We start from the raw sequence: 18,093 nt of genomic DNA, 5'->3' as shown, positions 1-18,093 counted from the left end.
CTCTCTTCACTCCCTTGAACTAAGGCATTGGACTATGACGACGGTGAATGTACAGGCGCTTTCATTCATTCGTCACTTATTGGAGACCGAAAGCCAGCTTCAGCGTCCAGGAAAGGGAAGAGACAAAACTCATTAAGGTGTCAGTGAGCAGCTAACCGGATGTAAAACTTCCGTAGCTGCAGAGTGACAACAGCATTACCGCCCACCGTCCTCTACCCACTGTGAACACCAGACGCCCTCCCTGCGCCGCCTCCGGGGACCTCAGGCCCCGCCCCGCCCAGGGGCGCCCCTGCGGGCCACGTGGTGCGGCGTCCGCGCAGGCGGCTCCCGGCGCCGGCGCTTCCGGGTTGGCGGCGGCTGCGGCGCAGAGGTAGGAGCCGGGCGGCGCGGGGACGCCGGCGGCTGGCCAGGCGGAGCTGGGGGCCTGGGCCGGCCTGGCGCGAGTGCGCCTGCCAGGCCGCTGGGTGGGCCAGTCGCGATCCAGACCCCGCCGGACGTCCAGAGAGGTAGGTCCGCTACTGGCCCACCGTTGGTGGGCGCGGCATCCGCGTCCGTGTCGACCCTGCCCAGCTGGCCGCTCCTCGGTCCGGCCCGAGGGGCCCGGGTAGGAGATGCGGGAGTACCCGCGTCCCAGCGTCCCCTCGTCCCGCCCCCAGGTCGGCGGACCCAGGGCCCCGGGGAATTGCCCGCGCGCAGTCTGATAGCCCAACGTGGGCAATCCACGCCTCCCTTCCAAAGCGAAGCCGGATGTGCCTTACGTTATTACTACTCAATTGCTGCTACCCCCAAATTGACTTTGTACACATACATTTTCTTCGCCCTTTCCATTTTTGTTTCACAGACTAGCTAATAATATGTAAAGTCGAGACACTAGTTTTCATTCTGATATTTGTGCAACTATGGAAAGTTAGTGCAGGGTAGGACTTCAGAGACGATTGATCCGATTCCTTCATTTTACAGAAAAGAAAACAGACCCTGAGAGGTCCCGGGAACGTCGGAAGTTCACCCAGCTGGATAAGGGTTCAATAGGAACCCAAAGCTAAGTTTTTAAATAGACTTTTAAAAGTGATAAGTGGTAAAATTCAATTAACAAAGTGAAGTGACTCTAGGTTCCTTTGGGCTGGGATTAACCTGGTTAGACAATGTGTCCTGCCTTTTAAGCATTATTTTCTGAAGTTCTCTTGGGGTGTCTGCAGCAGCTTGGGTTGTTGCTGTGGCGTGGGTTCAATACCTGTCTTGGAAACTTCCACTGGCAAGGTGGAACAAAAAAACCTTTGTTTTCTTATTTCAGGCCAAATCCTTCTTGAGAGCCTAAAGAAAATGGCAGAAATATCATCAGAGCCTTCAGGGCAGCTTATTGTACACTCAGACACTCACAGTGACACTGTCCTGGCCAGTTTTGAGGACCAGAGGAAGAAAGGCTTTCTCTGTGACATTACTTTAATTGTGGAGAATGTGCATTTCCGGGCCCACAAAGCCTTACTGGCTGCCAGTAGTGAGTACTTCTCAATGATGTTTGCTGAAGAAGGAGAGATCGGCCAGTCCATTTATATGCTAGAAGGCATGGTTGCCGACACTTTTGGTATCCTGCTGGAATTTATCTACACAGGTTGTCTCCAGGCCAGTGAGAAAAGTACAGAACAAATCCTGGCTACTGCCCAGTTCTTAAAAGTCTATGACCTGGTAAAGGCTTACGCAGACTTTCAAAATAACCATAGCTCCCCAAAGCCAGCAACATTGAACACAGCTGGTGCTCCAGTGGTTGTCATTTCTAATAAGAAAAATGAGCCTCCAAAGCGGAAAAGGGGAAGACCAAGAAAAGTCAACAGTTTACAGGAGGGGAAGTCAGAACTGGCTGCAGAAGAAGAACTACAGCTGAGAGTGAACAATTCAGTTCAGAATAGAGCACACTTCATGGTTAAAGAGCTCGACAGTGGCGTACTGAGCGAACAGATTCCAGCAAAAGAATTGGAAGAATCTGAGCCGGCTTGTGAGCCAGGTAGAGGGGAGGAAATGCCAGCTGAAAAAGATGAGAACTGTGATCCCAAGAGCCAGGATGGGCAGGACAGCCAGAGTCGGTGTAGCAAGCGGAGGATTCGGAGGTCTGTCAAACTGAAGGATTACAAACTCGTTGGGGATGAAGATGACCAGGGTTCAGCCAGGAGGGTCTGTGGAAGGAGGAAGCGCCCTGGGGGCCCTGAGGCCCGTTGTAAAGATTGCGGCAAAGTGTTTAAGTACAACCACTTTTTAGCAATCCACCAGAGAAGCCACACGGGTAATTATGCTTTTGCAGCTCATTGGAATGTGTTTTGGAGAAGTAACAATAATAATAGCTTTCATTTATTGTGCAGTGTCTGTGATGGGCATTGTAATAAGGTATACATGTTATTGTATTGAATTCTCCCAGCAGTCCTGTGAAATAGGTGCTATTATCCCAACTGTGCAGATGAAGAGACTAAGTACTAGAAAGCTTAAAATACCTTGCCCAGGGCATCCACATAGTGACAGAACTGGGATTTGAACTCAGGGAGCCTGATTCCAGAATCTCTCTTCTTACTTGAAATTGTTGGTTCAAGGCTTAAATGTCCAGGAATCAAGTGCCAGCCACATTTAATCTGCCTAATGATTCTTTTTTTTTTCCTTTTCTTTTTAGGACCGCACCTGCATCATATGGACGTTCCCAGGCTAGGGGTCGATTCAGAGCTGCTGCTGCCGGTCTACACCACAACCACAGGAATGCCAGATCTGAGCCACATCTTCAACCTACACCACAGCACATGGCAACACTGAATCCTTAACCCACTGAGTGAGGCCAGGGATCGAACCTGTGTCCTCATGGATGCTCATCGGGTTCGTTACCACTGAGCCACAACAGAACTCCTGCCTTATGACTCTTCTTTTTTTCTTTTCTTTTTAGGGCCACACCTGTGGCATATGGCAGTTCCCAGGCAAGGGCTCAAATCAGAGCTGTAGGGCTCAGTGGAAACCGTCCCAACTAGTATCCATGAAGACATGCAATCAATCCCTGTCTTCACCCAGTGGGTTAAGGATCTGGCTTTGCCTTAGGATTCTTGAATTCCTCATCTTGACTGTAGCTGTATTTTTTCCCAGGTCTGTCTGGACAGCTCTCTCACTCAACCATCTAGCTGTAAACATCTCTTCCTTTATCATCCCTCTACCCAGTACTGGCCAGTAGACACTTTTGTGAGGATGGAAATGTACCATAGCTGCTCTGTCCATTATCGTGGCCACTAGCCACGTGGGTATTTTGCACACTTGACATGGCGAATGTAACTGAGGAACTGAGTATTTTACTTTATTTTAATTGATTTAAATGGTCACCCTATTGGACAGTGCAGCCTAAGGTGGCCAGAAATCGCTTCCTCCTTTGAGCCCTCTCTTAGGCACCTGACTCACTCTGCTTTGGGTCAGGCTGTGGTCATACACCTGTTATGTACCCCACAGCCTAACTAAGTTCAGGCCTAGGGACCGGTATGTAAGTCCTAGCATTTGGCGGCATCCAGTGCTGTGGCTCTCAGCCTGGCCGCCCTTGAGTCTCCTAGGGCGCTTCTAAAACCACAGAGCCTGGGTGCGAGCCCCAGAGCTTCTGGTTGCATTGTCTGAGTGTTGGCATTTTTAAAGGCTTCCCAGGGATTTTAAGCACAGACTGAGAGCCCTGAATCGTGGTTCTCTGAATGATGTAGAAATGTTTATTGAACTGTCCAGTTCAAAATCTTAAATAGCTCTGCAAAATTCGTCAAGGAACTCTGCCTGTAGGATCTTCCTTTTTTGCCCTCAGTGTTCTGCAATTTTGCATTCACTCATTTTAGTGTGGGTCTCTTTTCTTCCATTTGAGTGGGTACCACTGGATGCATACAGCCTAGAAACTCATCTTTCAGTTCCAGAAAAAATTTCTTGAATCGTTTCATAACTGATTGCCCTCGCTTTCTAGAACTCCTTCTGTTTGGATGTTGACCCTCCCGGACCCCTCCTCTAACTTTCTTGTCTCTCCTCTTGCTCACTTTTCGCTCTGCTTTCTGGGAGACTTCCACTTCCTCATTCAACCTTGATTACTTTTCTATTTCTACTCTTAAGTTTTTGCTTCCAGGAGCTCTTTTTCTCTAAACATTTTTTTTGAAAGGAGAGTCCTCTTTTTGTTTCCCAGTCTACTGTCTTACCTCTTTGAGCCCATTAAGAACATTTACTTATTTACTAGTTTTTAGTATTTTCCAGACTCACCCTGGGCAGTCTGTTTTCTGCAAGTTGCTTTTTGTCTTACCTGTTTTGGTATCTGTTTCAGCTACGTAAGGCCTTCCTTGACAGCTGATTTTTTTAAAAAATCATATTGAATTATATGTAAGAATTTTTTGCTGAAAGCTGCTGGCAGCTGCAGGTGTGGAGGGCCTACAGCATCCTTGCTGATGCCTGGCCTTGCCCCTTCGGCTCCCTTCCCTCTCTCTTCATGTTCTAGCAGACACTCCATCTCCTACCTGGAGGCTGTAGCCTGGCTGCCGGTGTCTAGCACAGGAGGAGGCAGAAGGCTGGGGTGCATCTCATCATCACAGATGCACACTTTGACTTGCTCTCCCCATGGTGGCCCCGCCCCATTGTCCTGGGAGACCTCTGATCCCGAGACCCCTACTCCAGAGATCCCTTGTTGGATTCACCCTCTTTAGAGAACAGTCTCCATCTTTTGCTGGGGAGAAGGCCAGGCCCCTGGGTACGTGGAGTAGGACGTTGGATCTGGGGGCACCTAACCACCTGGGAAGCAGATGTTGTTTGTTCTCCCTCACCCCCATTTTCAGGGATAACAGGTGTCACCAATTCCTGACATGAGCATCTCAGCGCTCCTCCCCGCTGGCATCAGATTCGTCCTTTCCAGCTTGCAGAATGTTATCGGTGATGTTGTTTGTGCTGTTCATTGTCATTTTAGTTTGGGAGCGCACAGAGGATGTGCACGTTGTTGCTCACGCCATGTTTTTTGGGGCTCTTATTCCAGGGGAGCGACCTTTCAAATGTAACGAGTGTGGCAAAGGCTTCGCGCAGAAGCACTCCCTGCAGGTTCACACCCGGATGCACACAGGCGAGCGGCCCTACACCTGCACCGTGTGTGGCAAGGCTCTTACCACCAAGCACTCGCTGCTGGAGCACATGAGTCTGCACTCAGGTAGCCAGGCTCGCACCAGCGGCCAGATGCCAGCAGGTTCCCATTGTGAGGGTGGGCGTTACTGTGATTTAGGTGGTCTTGTCTCAGCCTCATATCATTCCCCATGTGGTGTCATGGAAAGACAGAATTCTGCACCTGTCAGGGTGTGCTTTAGAGTTTTGCACAGCCTTGAGCCTTAAGCCGTGATTTATAAACTGGCAGCTGGAAGTTCAGTGTGCAACCATGGTTTGTATAAGCACGAGAGTTTAGAATTATTTTACTTTGGATGCTTTTGAGGGGAACTCAAATTCTCTTGTTCTGTCCACCACTCCCTATTGCCTTGCGTGCCTTTGCACATTCATGTTAACGGTGGTAGACTCTGTAGGCATTTGGGTTTGTAGACAAGTCACTTGTGTTATTTGTAGAAAATGGACACCTGGGCCCACTGTGGTATTTATCTTATTTGTGAGCATTCCGGTTCTTTATAGCTTTTTGTGTGTTTTGTTTTTTATTTGGCAGGACAGAAGTCTTTTACCTGTGATCAGTGTGGAAAATATTTCAGCCAGAAAAGACAACTAAAGAGCCATTACCGAGTTCATACAGGTACAATAAAAGGAGAGAAAATTTGGATTGGTGGGGGAGAAACGCAAATACAAATTGTTTCTGAAACAGTACTTTCAGAGTTGTAAAAGATAAGAGAGTTTTTAGGGAAGCTATTCTTAAAAAGCAGTCTACGAGTTCCCACTGTGGTGCAGTAGATTAAGATCCAGTGTCGTCTCTGGTGGTGCAGGTTTGATCCCTGGCCCGATGCTGTGGGTTCAGGATCCGTGTCCCCGCAGCTGTGATGTAAGTCGCAGGTGCAGCTCGAATTTGATCCCTGGCCCGGCAACTTCCATATACCATGGGTCCAGCCAAAAAAAAAAAAAAAGAAGCAATCTAAATTAGATGTCCTTGTGATGTTTTCTCCTACCTTGGGATTTATATTAAATGTTTATATTACAGTTTTGGTTCCACACACAGAAACCCTATAAATTTGGTGTTATTCGAGGCACCACTTGACTGAGAGGACAGTGGTTGATTAGTTGTTAGTGGTCCCTGGACAGAGGTGTCACACCCCATAACTGTCTGTCCAGGCTTTGTCCAGGCTTGCTCCAGCCTGCCTCTGCCCACTGCCCTTTTTCCTTCCTGCCAACTGACAAGAGATGAAGGGGGGGATTGGGAGCATCATTTGAGATTGTTTGGTCACAGTCAAAGCAGTGCTTTGAGGCAGAAGGAGATTATATTTGGAGAGATGGGAAGGATCCCACGTCTTTTGGGGAAGCAGTGAGTTGAGAGGCAGAAGAAAATATTGTTACCAAGTTTAATTTCAGAATTGTTGTTTTATTAAAATACCACATTTAAAGTGATTATTTTTCAGGGAAGTGCTTTAACACAAATGACTGAAGAAATGCAGGGACAGCATATATGCACTGACACTTTTTTTATTGTTGCGACAAGGCCACTCATTACCGGAATGCAACCATTGCCACCGCAAATTCATGGATGTGTCTCAGCTAAAGAAACATCTACGAACACACACAGGTAAAGCACCGTTGCACCCTTTCGTTCTAGCACATTTCATGCTTTCAGGGAGCGAGGACTGAAGTACTTGGATCCCCTCCTCACAGTGTGTTTATCGTAAATTGGGCGGGAGTCTTATCAGTAGATCCTTCAAAAGCCCAGGCAGAAGGCTGTGAACACCGTTCTGTGGAGAAATCACATCTTTGTAAAAAGCAAAGCAGGGATTCCCACTGTGGTGCCACGGGTTAAAGATCCAGCATTGTCTCTGCAGCTTGGGTTCAGTCCCAGTCCATGGTGTGGCCAAAAAAAAAAGCAAAACAGAGAGTCCTTACTGAGCACTATTCATCTATGTAACTTTGTTTCATACTGCAAAGTGGTACAAGTCTGAATCTGGTTCTGTGTTTCAATCATAATTTACTTTATCATTGAGGAGTATCAAGATGAATTTTTTAGAAAAGGAAGCAAAATGAAGCAAGCACAAAAGTAGCCTAGGCACTGAGGATTTTTCCACTTTCTCTCCTAGGACCTCTTAGTACTTACTAAGCATTACCACCTCCAGAAAAATCAGCTTCCAGGATGAAGAGGAGGCAGGATCAATTAGGGCAGGTCAAATTCTTTCATTTAAGATCATAAAAGTAAAAATGTGGGCCTTTTAGAACTTTAGGTAAGAAGCACTTCTTAAAAAGAAACCTGCTAGATTTTCTAAGAAAAACTTCCTGTTCTAGGTTGATAGTTTAATGATCCTCTTAAATTGTTTAGTAAAATTATATATCAGGTTAACATGTCGCTTTGGACATTTTCAAAAAACCCTGTGTTTTTTGAAAACACAGGGTTTTTTCCTTAAAGTCATTTATTTTCTTAAACATCTCATAGTGTATTGAGTTTTAGGAAGATGTGTCTCTGTATAGTCTTTCTACAGATATCATTAATAGGTTCTGTGAAATTTAAATTGTCCATTTGGTGTTCCTGTCATGGCACAGTGGAAAGGAACCTGTGCCATGGCACAGACTAGGAACCATGAGGTTGTGGGTTCGATCCCTGGCCTTGCTCAGTGGGTTAAGGATCCAGTGTTGCCACAGGCTGTGGTGTAAGTCAGAGATGAGGCTTGGATCCTGAGTTGCCGTGAGCTGTGGTGTAGACCGGCAGCTGTCTAGCCAGAGTGGCTAGACTAGCTCTGATTGGTCCCCTAGTATGGGAAGCTCCATATGCCGCAGGTGTGGCCCTAAAAAGCAAAATAAATAAAGAAATAAATAAATTGTCCACTTAGCACGTATCGCCTGATGGTTACTAGGTGCCAGGCACTCTTCTGGGCTCTGAGGATGTAGCAGTGCATGAGGTGGGCAGAGCCCTTGCTCTTGAGGGGCTAACATGCAAGCGGGAGACACCGAGGGAGTGTGTAACTTGTCAGGTGGGGGTAAGTGCTGTGAACAAAACGCAGGGTCAGGGGACAGGCACAGGAGGGGATTCTGCCCTTTTACACGGCAGCTCATCTGGGAGGGCCTTGCTGATGAGGTGACCTCTCGGGTGGAGATCTGAATGCTGTGAGCCATTGCATCTCCTCGGCAGAAGAGCATCCTAGGCAGAGGGACCAAGTCCTGAGGCAGAAGGGGCCACGCAGAGCCAGGGCGGTGAGAGTGGACACCGTGGTGTAGGTGGACATTAGAGGCCGCTGGAGTCCGTGTAACCTGAGTTCCCGGCTGTGTGCTTCAACCCCCTGGGAAACTTTAAAAAAGGAAAAGCCTAGTCTCCGCCCCTGGAGATTCTGATTGAAGTGACTGGGGATGGGGCTCGAAATAGGCATCGTTAAAAGCTCCCTGGGTTTTTTTACTGTGCACTTAGGCCTGAGAACTTTGGAAGCCACAGTAAAGACTTTGGATTTTGTCCTGAGGTGGTGACTAACAAGGGAATGGACGTGCTGTAATGTAGAATTTTAATAGGATCGCTGCAGCCACCGCGTGGGGTGGGGTGAGGCGGGGTGGAGGCGCCGTGAGGAGGTTGGTGCCACGGGACCTTGGCACAGCGTGGTAGGAGTGGGCCCGTTCAGGGTATATTCTCAAGGAAGACTCGGCGTCACTTGCTTATGATTAGATTTGAGGGGGGAGAGAAGGGAGAGGCAGAAGAAACTGGAAGGATGAAAAAACTGGGGAAGATGCTGGAAGGAGCAAACCAAGAGTTGGATTTTAGACACGTGGGCTCTGAGGTGGCTCTTTGACATCCAAGTGCATGTGTGGAGGAGGTGGCTGGATGTTTTGGTCCGTGTTCAGGGGAGACCTGCATGCAGAGATGGAAACGCCCATGCTCACACATAGGCCTGCAGATAGCCTGTGGGGCTGCGGAGAGAATCCCCAGGGCCAGTGGAGGTCAGGGGGAGCCAAGGTATCCTGGTTGTGCTGGGTAGTGCCAGGGTGAGACCTCCGTTCCACATGTTTCTCTGGGTAAAATGTGTTAGTGAGGCTTCTGGTCTTTCTGAGGAGAAGCAGGCCTTGGTGTGGAGGCGGAAAGCAGTGCAGGTCCCTTCATTCCAGGGAACCACCCCACCCTCCACCCTGAAGAGAAGAGAGAGAAGTGGAAGATGTGATGGGTAGAAAGGAAATGACAGGGGCTTTGTAAGGTGGTTTGTATGACTTAGAAATAAGAAATCATACCCATCAAAAAATGACTTTTCGGAGTTCTCGTCATGGCACAGCAGAAACGAATCTGACTAGGAACCAGGAAGTTATAGGTTCAATCTCTGGCCTCGCTCAATGGGTTAAGGATCCAGCGTTGCCGTGACCTGTGGTGTAGGTCACAGACGCGGCTCGGATCTGGCATTGCTATGGCTGTGTCGTAGGCCAGTGGCTGCAGCTCCGATTAGACCCCTAGCCTGGGAACCTCCATGTGCTGCAGGTGTGGCCCTAAAAAGACAAAAGCCAAAAAAAACAAAAAACCGACTCTTCACAATTCCCTGATGGCTCAGAGGGTTGAGACTCCACTGTTGTCACTGCTGTGGCATGGGTTTGATCCATGGTCTGGGAACTTTGCATGCTGTGGACACGGCCAAAAAAGAAAAAAAAAAATTGGATTCTTCAAGGCAGAGACTGTGACCCATCTGCCTTAGCACAGGGGACATGCATGGTGCTGGTATTGAAGAGTTGGGAGGGATTTTCTGTTGTGGTCCAGCAGAAATGAATCCAACTAGTGTCCATGAGGATGTGGGTTCAATCCCTGGCCATGCTCAGTGGGTTAAGGATCCAGCATTGCCGTGAGCTGTGGTGTAGGTTGCAGACGGGGCTCGGATCCCGCCTTGCTGTGGCTGTGGTGTAGTCCGGTGGCTACAGCTCTTATTCGACCCCTAGCCTGGAAACCTCCATATGCTGTGTGTGTGGCCCTAAAAAGCAAAAAAAGGCAGCGGGTGGGGGGGAGTTGGGGTGTCACCTCCCAGCTCCTCAGGCAGAGAGGAAGGTTTGGGAAAGGCTGCCAGGCAGAGTGGCGCTCAGCCTCCACCCCAGCGGGCAGGTCTTGCCCAGAGGACCTCGGCCAAGGCTGTCTTCTCTTAGCTCTTTAAGTGCAGACTTTCTCTGGGTTAGAGGTCACTTGCCAAACATGAAAGATTGGAGATCAATGAGAGGTGTTTTCTTCCCTGAAGGCATCTTCAGTGGGGGAGGAGGGTGCATTTTGCAGTGGAGGCAGGGTGACAGGCAGTGTTGGTGAGGTCACCACAGCTCAGCTCGTGTCCCTGTACCTAGAGCTGATCCGGCTCTCAGGAACTGAGCTAGGCCGTGCCATGCACCGGACTGACAAGCCAGCCAATGGATTCACTTAACAAAAAGATGCCCCCTTTCTGTTGTCTGCTGTACCTCCTTCCTGACATCCGTGTACCCAGAAACCAAGTCAGTGATCAGAAGATTGCTGGGTGAGCTGGGGGCAAGTTCAGGGAATTAGCCCAGGCTGTGGAGAAGCCTGGTGAATAGCAGCAACAGGCCGCGTGGGGCTGGAGCATGTGAGAGGCTGGCACCCGGGGGGCCGTGGTGTGGAACAGCTACACCGTGTTGAGCTCCGGTGAACAGCTAGAGTGAGATGGCTGACAAGGGGCAGACCCGCGGTGAAGGCAGCCAGGGGTCTTTGGGCAGAGAGGAGGCTTGTTTGGGTTCATGCCTTGAAAAGGATGCAGGCAGCCCCAGGAGGATGGTCCGAGAGGGAAGGTGCTGGGGGTGGGCCAGTTAACAGGCCCTTTGGAGAAGAAAGATGAAGGTGTTCAAGTCAAGAGAGTGGAAGGAGGAGTTCCCATCGTGGCGCAGTGGAAACAAATCTGACTAGGAACCATGAGGTCTTTTTGAGTCTTTTACAATGAACATGGTTGATTTTTGAAGAAAGAAAGCAGCTGTTTTAGGAATTTAAGTGTATAGAACCCGTTTGCCTCTTGAACATGAACTTGGATCAGACTGGAGGTGTGTGGTGTTCCTGTAGTGGCTCGGTGGTAATAAACCCAACGAGGATCCATGAGGACATGGATTCAATCCCTGGCCTCACTCAGTGGGTTAAGGACCTGGCGTTGCCATGAGCTGTGGTGTAGGTGACAGACACAACTTGGATCCTGCGTTGCTGTGGCTGAGGTATAGGCCGGCAGCTGTCACTTCTGTTGTATCCTTAGCCACGGAACTTCCATATGCCTCGGGTGTGGCCCTAGGGGGTAAAAAAAAGCACAAAAACTTGAGATGTGTGATATTTGGGCCTGCCTGGGGTAGGGTTGGGTGGTACTGCATTAGCCAGCCCGTCACTTCACTCCAGGTTTGAACCGATGGCAATGGGAAAGAGGGTCTGAGAAAACATATCTGCCCGCATCCCCCTGGATGAAACCTACCCTTTCCTTTCCATTGCCGTTGTCTGGCCTCCCTGGAATGAACTCGCTTCAGACCCCACCGCCCCCCAGGCCCTGTCACCTCTCCCTGTGCCTTTCCTCTCCATCTGCTTCCTGCACCTCCTGGTCCAGGCCTCAGCCCTGCAGCTTAGACTAGTCCACAACTTCCTACCTGGTCTTGCTGCCTACCGCCCACCCCACCCATCATCCCCACGTGTATTTTCTTAGTACTTTGGCCTGTCAGGTCTTCTGCTAAAAACGTCCAAGGGTTTCTTGGGGTCTCTGCCTGGAATCGATGGCTCTTTGTGGCCAGGCGTCATGGTTTAGGTCCACCCCTCCTCAGTGAACCCTCACCGCTCGCTGTCCTCACTCTGCGGCCATTTCCCACACCGCCTTTTTGGCCGTACTGTTTATCCTGGTACCCGAACCAGGCCTGTCCAGTCCAGCCAGATCCTGCTGCCTCCACACCCACCCTGGTCTGCACTCAGTGTTGCTGACACCGCTCACTTAAGGGTTTTGCCAAGGTGCAGCCCTAAAATACTGAATTGCCATGTGTATCTCCTCTCAGAACAGTTCTTTTTTTTTTTTTTTTTTTTTTTTTTTTTTTGTCATTTTGCCTTTTCTAGGGCCGCAGTCACAGCATATGGAGATTCCCAGGCTAGGGGTCTAATCAGAGCCATAGCCACCAGCCTACGCCAGAGCCACAGCAATGCGGGATCCAAGCCGCATCTGTGACCTATACCACAGCTCACAGCAACGCTGTATCCTCAACCCTCTGAGCAAGGCCAGGGATCGAACCTGCAACCTCATGGTTCCTAGTCAGATTCATTAACCACTGAGCCACGACGGGAACTCCAGGACGGTTCTTTTTGAGGCAGTGATCATGTCTTTTGTATCTTTTCTGTTTCTCAGTTCTGTGCTTTGTGGAAGGTTTTGGAGCTGAGGAAACTGAAGAAGGAAGGTGTCTGTGAACTAGAGGGAGCAGAGCGAGGACTAGGAAGTCTTTGCCCAGATGCACTTTGGCTAGGAAATTTGCCCTCTTACTGTCCTAGAGTATGTTCCTGGAAAGAATTTCCAGTATTTAAAACATTTGCCAACAGACTTCCAGAGATGTTGCAACCCCAGATGGATTTGATTGATGACATGATACTGTTACATGTGTCCGCACACAGCACTTTACAAGCAAACGGAGCAGGCACTCAGTCTTTGAGTCGGGAGAAGGAAGAACTGAGATCTGCTCCAGGTGGAAAGATGATGGCAGCAGCCTGGTTTTAATCTTTGGAGTGATAAGAGTTATTGCTATGGGGAGTACCCTGGTGGCTTGAGGGATCTGGCATTGACACTGCTGTGCCTCAGGTTACTGCTGTGGTGCAGGTTCGATCCCTGGCCCAGGAGCTTCCACATGCCATGGGCATGGCGCAAAAAACAAAAGCATGATCGCTGCAAAGATGCAGACTCAAGTTGTCACAAGCGTCCTCTGCCTAAGTTGAACTTGGGGAACTATCTCACCTGAATTTTCTAGAAGATGCTGTGAGAGGGAAGCTGCCTGACTCTCCTCCTCTTCACTTTGCACTCATCCCTTGCTCTTATCTAGTTTAGTAGGATTTTGCTGCTTTTCTTTTTTTAAAAAAAATTCATAGTTCCCTTGCCTATGTTAGGATCAGTAATTGTGTTTCTGGAGGGCATGACAGTCTGTCATTGTGTGTACAAACTAACACAAATAAATGCTGTCAAAGCCTTATTAAAATTCCTAGTGGGGTCTGGAGCAGTTACGACACCCTGGGTGGGCCTTGGTTCCCACTCTGAAGTTCGTTTATTCATGAGGATTTCTGGACCAGCATGCTGGGCCCACTTCTAGGCACTGGGGTCCTAGGAGTGAGCAGGCCCGCAAGTCACCCCATATAAGAATGGGAGACACAGACGACAAATACCAGTACGTAAGGTGATGACAGCTTTGTGGGGAAAGTCACTCAGGGAGGGGCCCATGACGTGGTGGGCTGGTGCTTTGGGTGGTGACGAAGCCTTGCTGGGGAGGTAACACTTCACGTCAAGGTGATGTGAGTCCCTAGGGCCCTGAGCGGCTTGCATGGGGCGTGTGCCCAGGGACCTCCCCCGAGGTGGAGGTGGTGAGCGAGGGGAACACCTGATGGAGTAGGACAGGCTCAGGGTGAGGGATGGCGGTGGGCGGACAGATGTGTCCCATCTGTGATTCCATGGCGACTTTGGCTTTTATCTTGCATGGGATCAGGAGGAGCCATTAGAGTAACTGCTGCAGAGCAAGAGAAGAGTGTGATCGGATCTGACTGTAGGAAGGATCCCTCTGGTTGCCACACTCACTGTGGACCACAGGGCAGCAGAGCAGAAGGGAGGAGGCCCAGGAGGAGGCCCCTGTGGGGAGGCGTGAGATGAGGCCAGATTCTGGGTTCGTTGCGAAGGTGGATATGAATGTGACTAATCCGTAAGTCACCCTAGTGCACGGGGGCCCTGGGAAGCTCAAGTAGTACCCTCTGGGAGTGTATGTGTCTTGAGTGGGTACTCGAGAGAGCGAATGTGTCTCCCACATAGAATCGCTTCCCTCCTCATTCCAGTTTTTAAGTGTCTGAGGGAAAGCTCCGAGCCCTACACTTCCTCTGTGTCCTCTTGGCACTTAGCACGCGGGGCTCAAGTACATGGTAGATGCTTGCCGAGTGCCTCCTCCACTCACACTGGCTGAGGATTCGGGTGGTACTGCCTTGGTTCTTTTTCATATTGCAAAACTAGGATGTGATTTTTGCTTTTTATTGTGGATGTATGCTTCTGAACACTCTCCCTTTTTTAGGTGAGAAGCCATTTACGTGTGAAATCTGTGGCAAATCTTTCACAGCCAAGAGTTCTCTTCAGACCCACATCCGAATCCACAGGTAAAGTTCTACAGATGCTTTTCACACACGGGATCTTCATCCGGCCCTGGTGTTCAGCAGGGTGACATGTCACCTATATAGTCCTTGCCCCAAATGATTATTGGTAGAATTTCCCGTGTAGTTTATTATTTTGTTTTATCTTTTCAATAAAGAAATTCCACACTTAGGCAAAATCAGGGAAACTGATTCTGGCCAGCAAAAGTTGGCATTATTGATAGCATTTCTTAAATATTGATTTGAGGCTAGGGGCTGGTCCACAGCCTAAATCTATCAAAAATTAGTATTAGGGGAGTTCCCATCGTGGCGCAGTGGTTAACGAATCCAACTAGGAACCATGAGGTTGCGGGTTCGATCCCTGCCCTTGCTCAGTGGGTTAACGATCGGGTGTTCCCGTGAGCTGTGGTGTAGGTCGCAGACACGGCTCGGATCCCGCATTGAGGCTGGCAGCTACAGCTCCGATTCGATCCCTAGCCCGGGAACCTCCATATGCCGCGAGAGTGGCCCAAGAAATGGCAAAAAGACAAAAAAAATTAATATTAGGGAGGCCCTGTTGTAGCTCAGCAGGTTAAGAACCTGACTGGTGTCCATGAGGATGTGAGTTCGATCCCTGGTCCGGCTCAGTGAGTTAAGGATCCAGCGTTGCCATGAGCTATGGTATAGGTTGTAGACACGGCTCAGATCTGGCATTGCTGTGGCTGTGGTGTAGGCTGTTGGCTACAGCTCCGATTTGACCCCTAGCCTGGAAACCGCCATATGCCACGGGTATGGCCATTAAAAAAAAAAAAAAAAAACCCTAAATATTAGATTTAATGTTTTCTCCATAAACTTTTTTTTTTTTTTTTTTTGTCTTTTTGCCATTTCTTAGGCCGCTCCCGCAGCATATGGAGGTTCCCAGGCTAGGGGTCCAGTCGGAGCTGCGGCCACCAGCCTGTGCCAGAGCCACAGCAACACAGGATCCAAGCTGCGTCTGCGACCTACACCACAGCTCATGGCAACGCCGGATCATTAACCCACTGAGCAAGGGCAGGGATCGAACCCGCAACCTCATGGTTCCTAGTCAGATTTGTTAACCACTGCACCATGACGGGAACTCCCATCCATAAACTTTTTGTTCACACACTTTATTTCCAGATTTGATTTAGTAGCTTTTCTACACAGATAATTACAGGCCACTCACATTTTTAATATTGAAGTCAGTCATATATATTTATTTGTCTTCTAGAGTCTAAAAATTAGCTGAGAACTAAAACAAAAAACTTTGTGTGTAATCTACAAATATTTACTTTCTTATCTGACATACATGCTGTGGAATCATAAAATTTTATCACATCTGACCCAGCCCCACAGCCCCATCCATCACTTGTCCTCAAATACCCCTCCCTGCTTTTTTGCTTTAAGATTAGAAATCGAAGCCCGTGGCAGATGTAACTGGCTCCAAGTCCTTAACTTAGAGAACCCATGACTTATGTCTCCCAGTCAGGTTAATGTTCCTCTCTTCTGCAAATAATCTGAATTTCTGTGTCCCTCTAAATAAATGATCGTTATAAGTGGATCTGTCTTTAAAATAAAATGTCTGTTTTCTCGTAGAGGAGAAAAGCCATATTCCTGTGCCGTGTGCGGCAAATCCTTCTCTGACTCGAGTGCCAAGCGGAGACACTGCATTCTACACACGGGCAAAAAGCCTTTCTCCTGCCCTGAGTGTAACTTACAGTTTGCGCGCTTAGACAACTTGAAGGCTCACCTGAAAATCCACAGCAAAGAGAAACACGTGTCCGATGCCAGCAGCGTTTCCGGCAACAGTAACACCGAAGAGGTCAGGAATGTCCTCCAGCTGCAGCCCTATCAGCTCTCTACCTCTGGGGAGCAGGAAATTCAGCTTCTTGTAACCGATTCTGTACATAACATCAATTTCATGCCTGGTCCTAGCCAAGGAATCAGCATCGTCACTGCGGAGAGCTCCCAGAACATGACCGCAGACCAGGCTGCCAATCTCACGCTGCTCGCGCAGCAGCCAGAGCAGCTGCAGAATTTGATACTCTCAGCTCAGCAGGAGCAAACCGAACACATGCAGAGCCTCAATATGATTGAAAGCCAGATGGAACCCTCCCAGACGGAGCCAGTGCACGTAATCACACTCTCCAAGGAAACCCTGGAACATCTTCACGCCCATCAAGAGCAAACAGGGCAGCTCCATTTAGCAGGTGCTTCAGATCCGGCTCAGCACCTGCAGCTGACCCAGGAGCCACCCGCGCACCATGTGCCCCAGCCCACGCCGCTGAGCCAGGAGCAGAGCTGACCTGAAAACACGCTCGACTGCTCTCTTGGTCTCTGTAAGCCATAACGGGATTGTGTTTGGCTTTGTGCAGCGTTCACTTGCAGGTCCTGACAGAGATGTGGTAGCTAGCTGAGCTAGCCGATAGCTTGTTGCTGTTCATCCAGGAAGCAACATGTGTGCATCATGTTGTCTCTCTGATATTGATTTGGATTTAGCATTTCAGTATTGAAATTTATTATATCTCGTAAAGACTTGGGTGACTTTCCTTTGGGGGCACTGAATTAGACTTTTCTGTGAGTATTAAATGTTCACAGCCATAGGTTATGGTCTTGCTGACCTTTCCAGTTACATTTTTTAGGACAAAGGAAGTCATATGTTGAATTGGGTAGAATGTTTGGTTCCCCTTCCTTATTCCTCTTCGGCCTCACAGTTCCCACAATAGTTCCCACTGTGGGGGCTGAATATGAGCAATTACAACTTTAGGGACTCTGTCCTTTTAAGAATTTCAGTCCCTAAGACATAGTAACCTCTCAATGTTTAATCTTCCCTCAGTGGGCTCATCATGTCATGTTTAAGATAGATTGAAAGACGTAAAAACTGAATGTCTATTTTAACTCAAAATTCACACACCAAGAAAGCCAAAAGGATAGGATTATTTTTTAAATTCTGAACTTGACTTTTCTGAGACACAGATTTACATGTTTTTTTTAAAAGCAGGGCATTCCTGTTATTGCTCAGTGGAAATGAATCCGGATAGTCTCCCTGAGGAAGCAGGTTCGATCTCTGGCCTTGTTCAGTGGGTTCAGGATCCAGCATTGCCGTGAGCTGTGGTGTAGGTCGCACACGTGGCTCAGATCTAGTGTGGTTGTGGTGTCGGCCAGCAGCTGTAGCTCCGGTTCGACCGTCAGCCTGGGAATTTCCATATACCACAGGTGGGGCCCTACAAAGCAAAAAAAAAAAAAAAAAAAAAGTCTAATTGAAGTATGAAATCGAATCAAGATGTTCATCCCAAATAAATTGTCAGTTTTTTGTCAGCATTGACATTTGAGCTTCATGATGAAATGAAAACTTTCTTAATTATTCTGGAATATAAATTAATGTAATTTATGTTAAATATACCAGGTTCTAATTGATCTCCAAAAATGTTGATCTGTGTATTATGTCTGATAACTTTCTGAATAGGAACTTATAATCTATTTTTATTGCAGAGTAGGTTAAATCTCACAAAATAGACACATAATTTTAAAAAGTAAATTCCTCTAATCTTAAACATAATTTTGAGCTTCAGAGACTTAGTAGCCCGTGTGTGTGTCTATAATTGTGTGATTTGAAATAATCGTCAGAAGATTAAATTATGTTTGGGTTAAGTCTTCCA

At 48.4% G+C, this 18,093-nt stretch overlaps 1 protein-coding gene across 7 annotated transcripts; it reads left to right on the top strand.

Annotated features, from left to right (window-relative positions):
* Positions 1-345: 345 nt before the first annotated feature.
* Positions 346-18,093, top strand: ZBTB24 (zinc finger and BTB domain containing 24). 7 transcript variants are annotated; one of them, XR_002343807.2, is made up of 7 exons: positions 346-506; positions 1,292-2,275; positions 5,000-5,167; positions 5,671-5,749; positions 6,644-6,727; positions 14,362-14,443; positions 16,031-18,093. XR_002343807.2 is itself a non-coding variant. In XM_021091007.2 (7 exons), the coding sequence occupies exons 2-7, from the start codon at positions 1,321-1,323 to the stop codon at positions 16,737-16,739; spliced, it is 2,082 nt and encodes a 693-aa protein (XP_020946666.1). In that variant the 5' UTR covers positions 346-506; positions 1,292-1,320; the 3' UTR covers positions 16,740-18,093. The 7 variants fall into 7 exon arrangements, 2 of the variants coding, with proteins under 2 accessions (XP_020946666.1, XP_020946677.1); XR_002343808.2 differs by having other exon boundaries at positions 6,564-6,727; XR_002343805.2 differs by having other exon boundaries at positions 5,666-5,749; positions 6,564-6,727.

The sequence above is a fragment of the Sus scrofa genome, chromosome 1 (assembly GCF_054392235.1).
Source record: "Sus scrofa isolate SSC_HxYL_T2T_F1_AM1 chromosome 1, Sscrofa_HxYL_maternal_Yorkshire_Landrace_v2.0, whole genome shotgun sequence".
NCBI classification, from domain to species: domain Eukaryota; kingdom Metazoa; phylum Chordata; class Mammalia; order Artiodactyla; family Suidae; genus Sus; species Sus scrofa.
Note: the sequence above shows the minus strand (reverse complement) of the source record. Positions and strands in the feature narration are given on the sequence as shown.

What these genes read in the sequence shown, in the direction of transcription:
- ZBTB24 (XM_021091007.2), top strand. Translation starts at nt 1,321, where the DNA reads ATGGCAGAAATATCATCAGAGCCTTCAGGGCAGCTTATTGTACACTCA. An exon ending in CCACCAGAGAAGCCACACGG is followed by an intron (nt 2,276 to 4,999) that starts GTAATTATGCTT and finishes CTCTTATTCCAG; the next exon opens with GGGAGCGACCTTTCAAATGT. An exon ending in ACCCACATCCGAATCCACAG is followed by an intron (nt 14,444 to 16,030) that starts GTAAAGTTCTAC and finishes GTTTTCTCGTAG; the next exon opens with AGGAGAAAAGCCATATTCCT.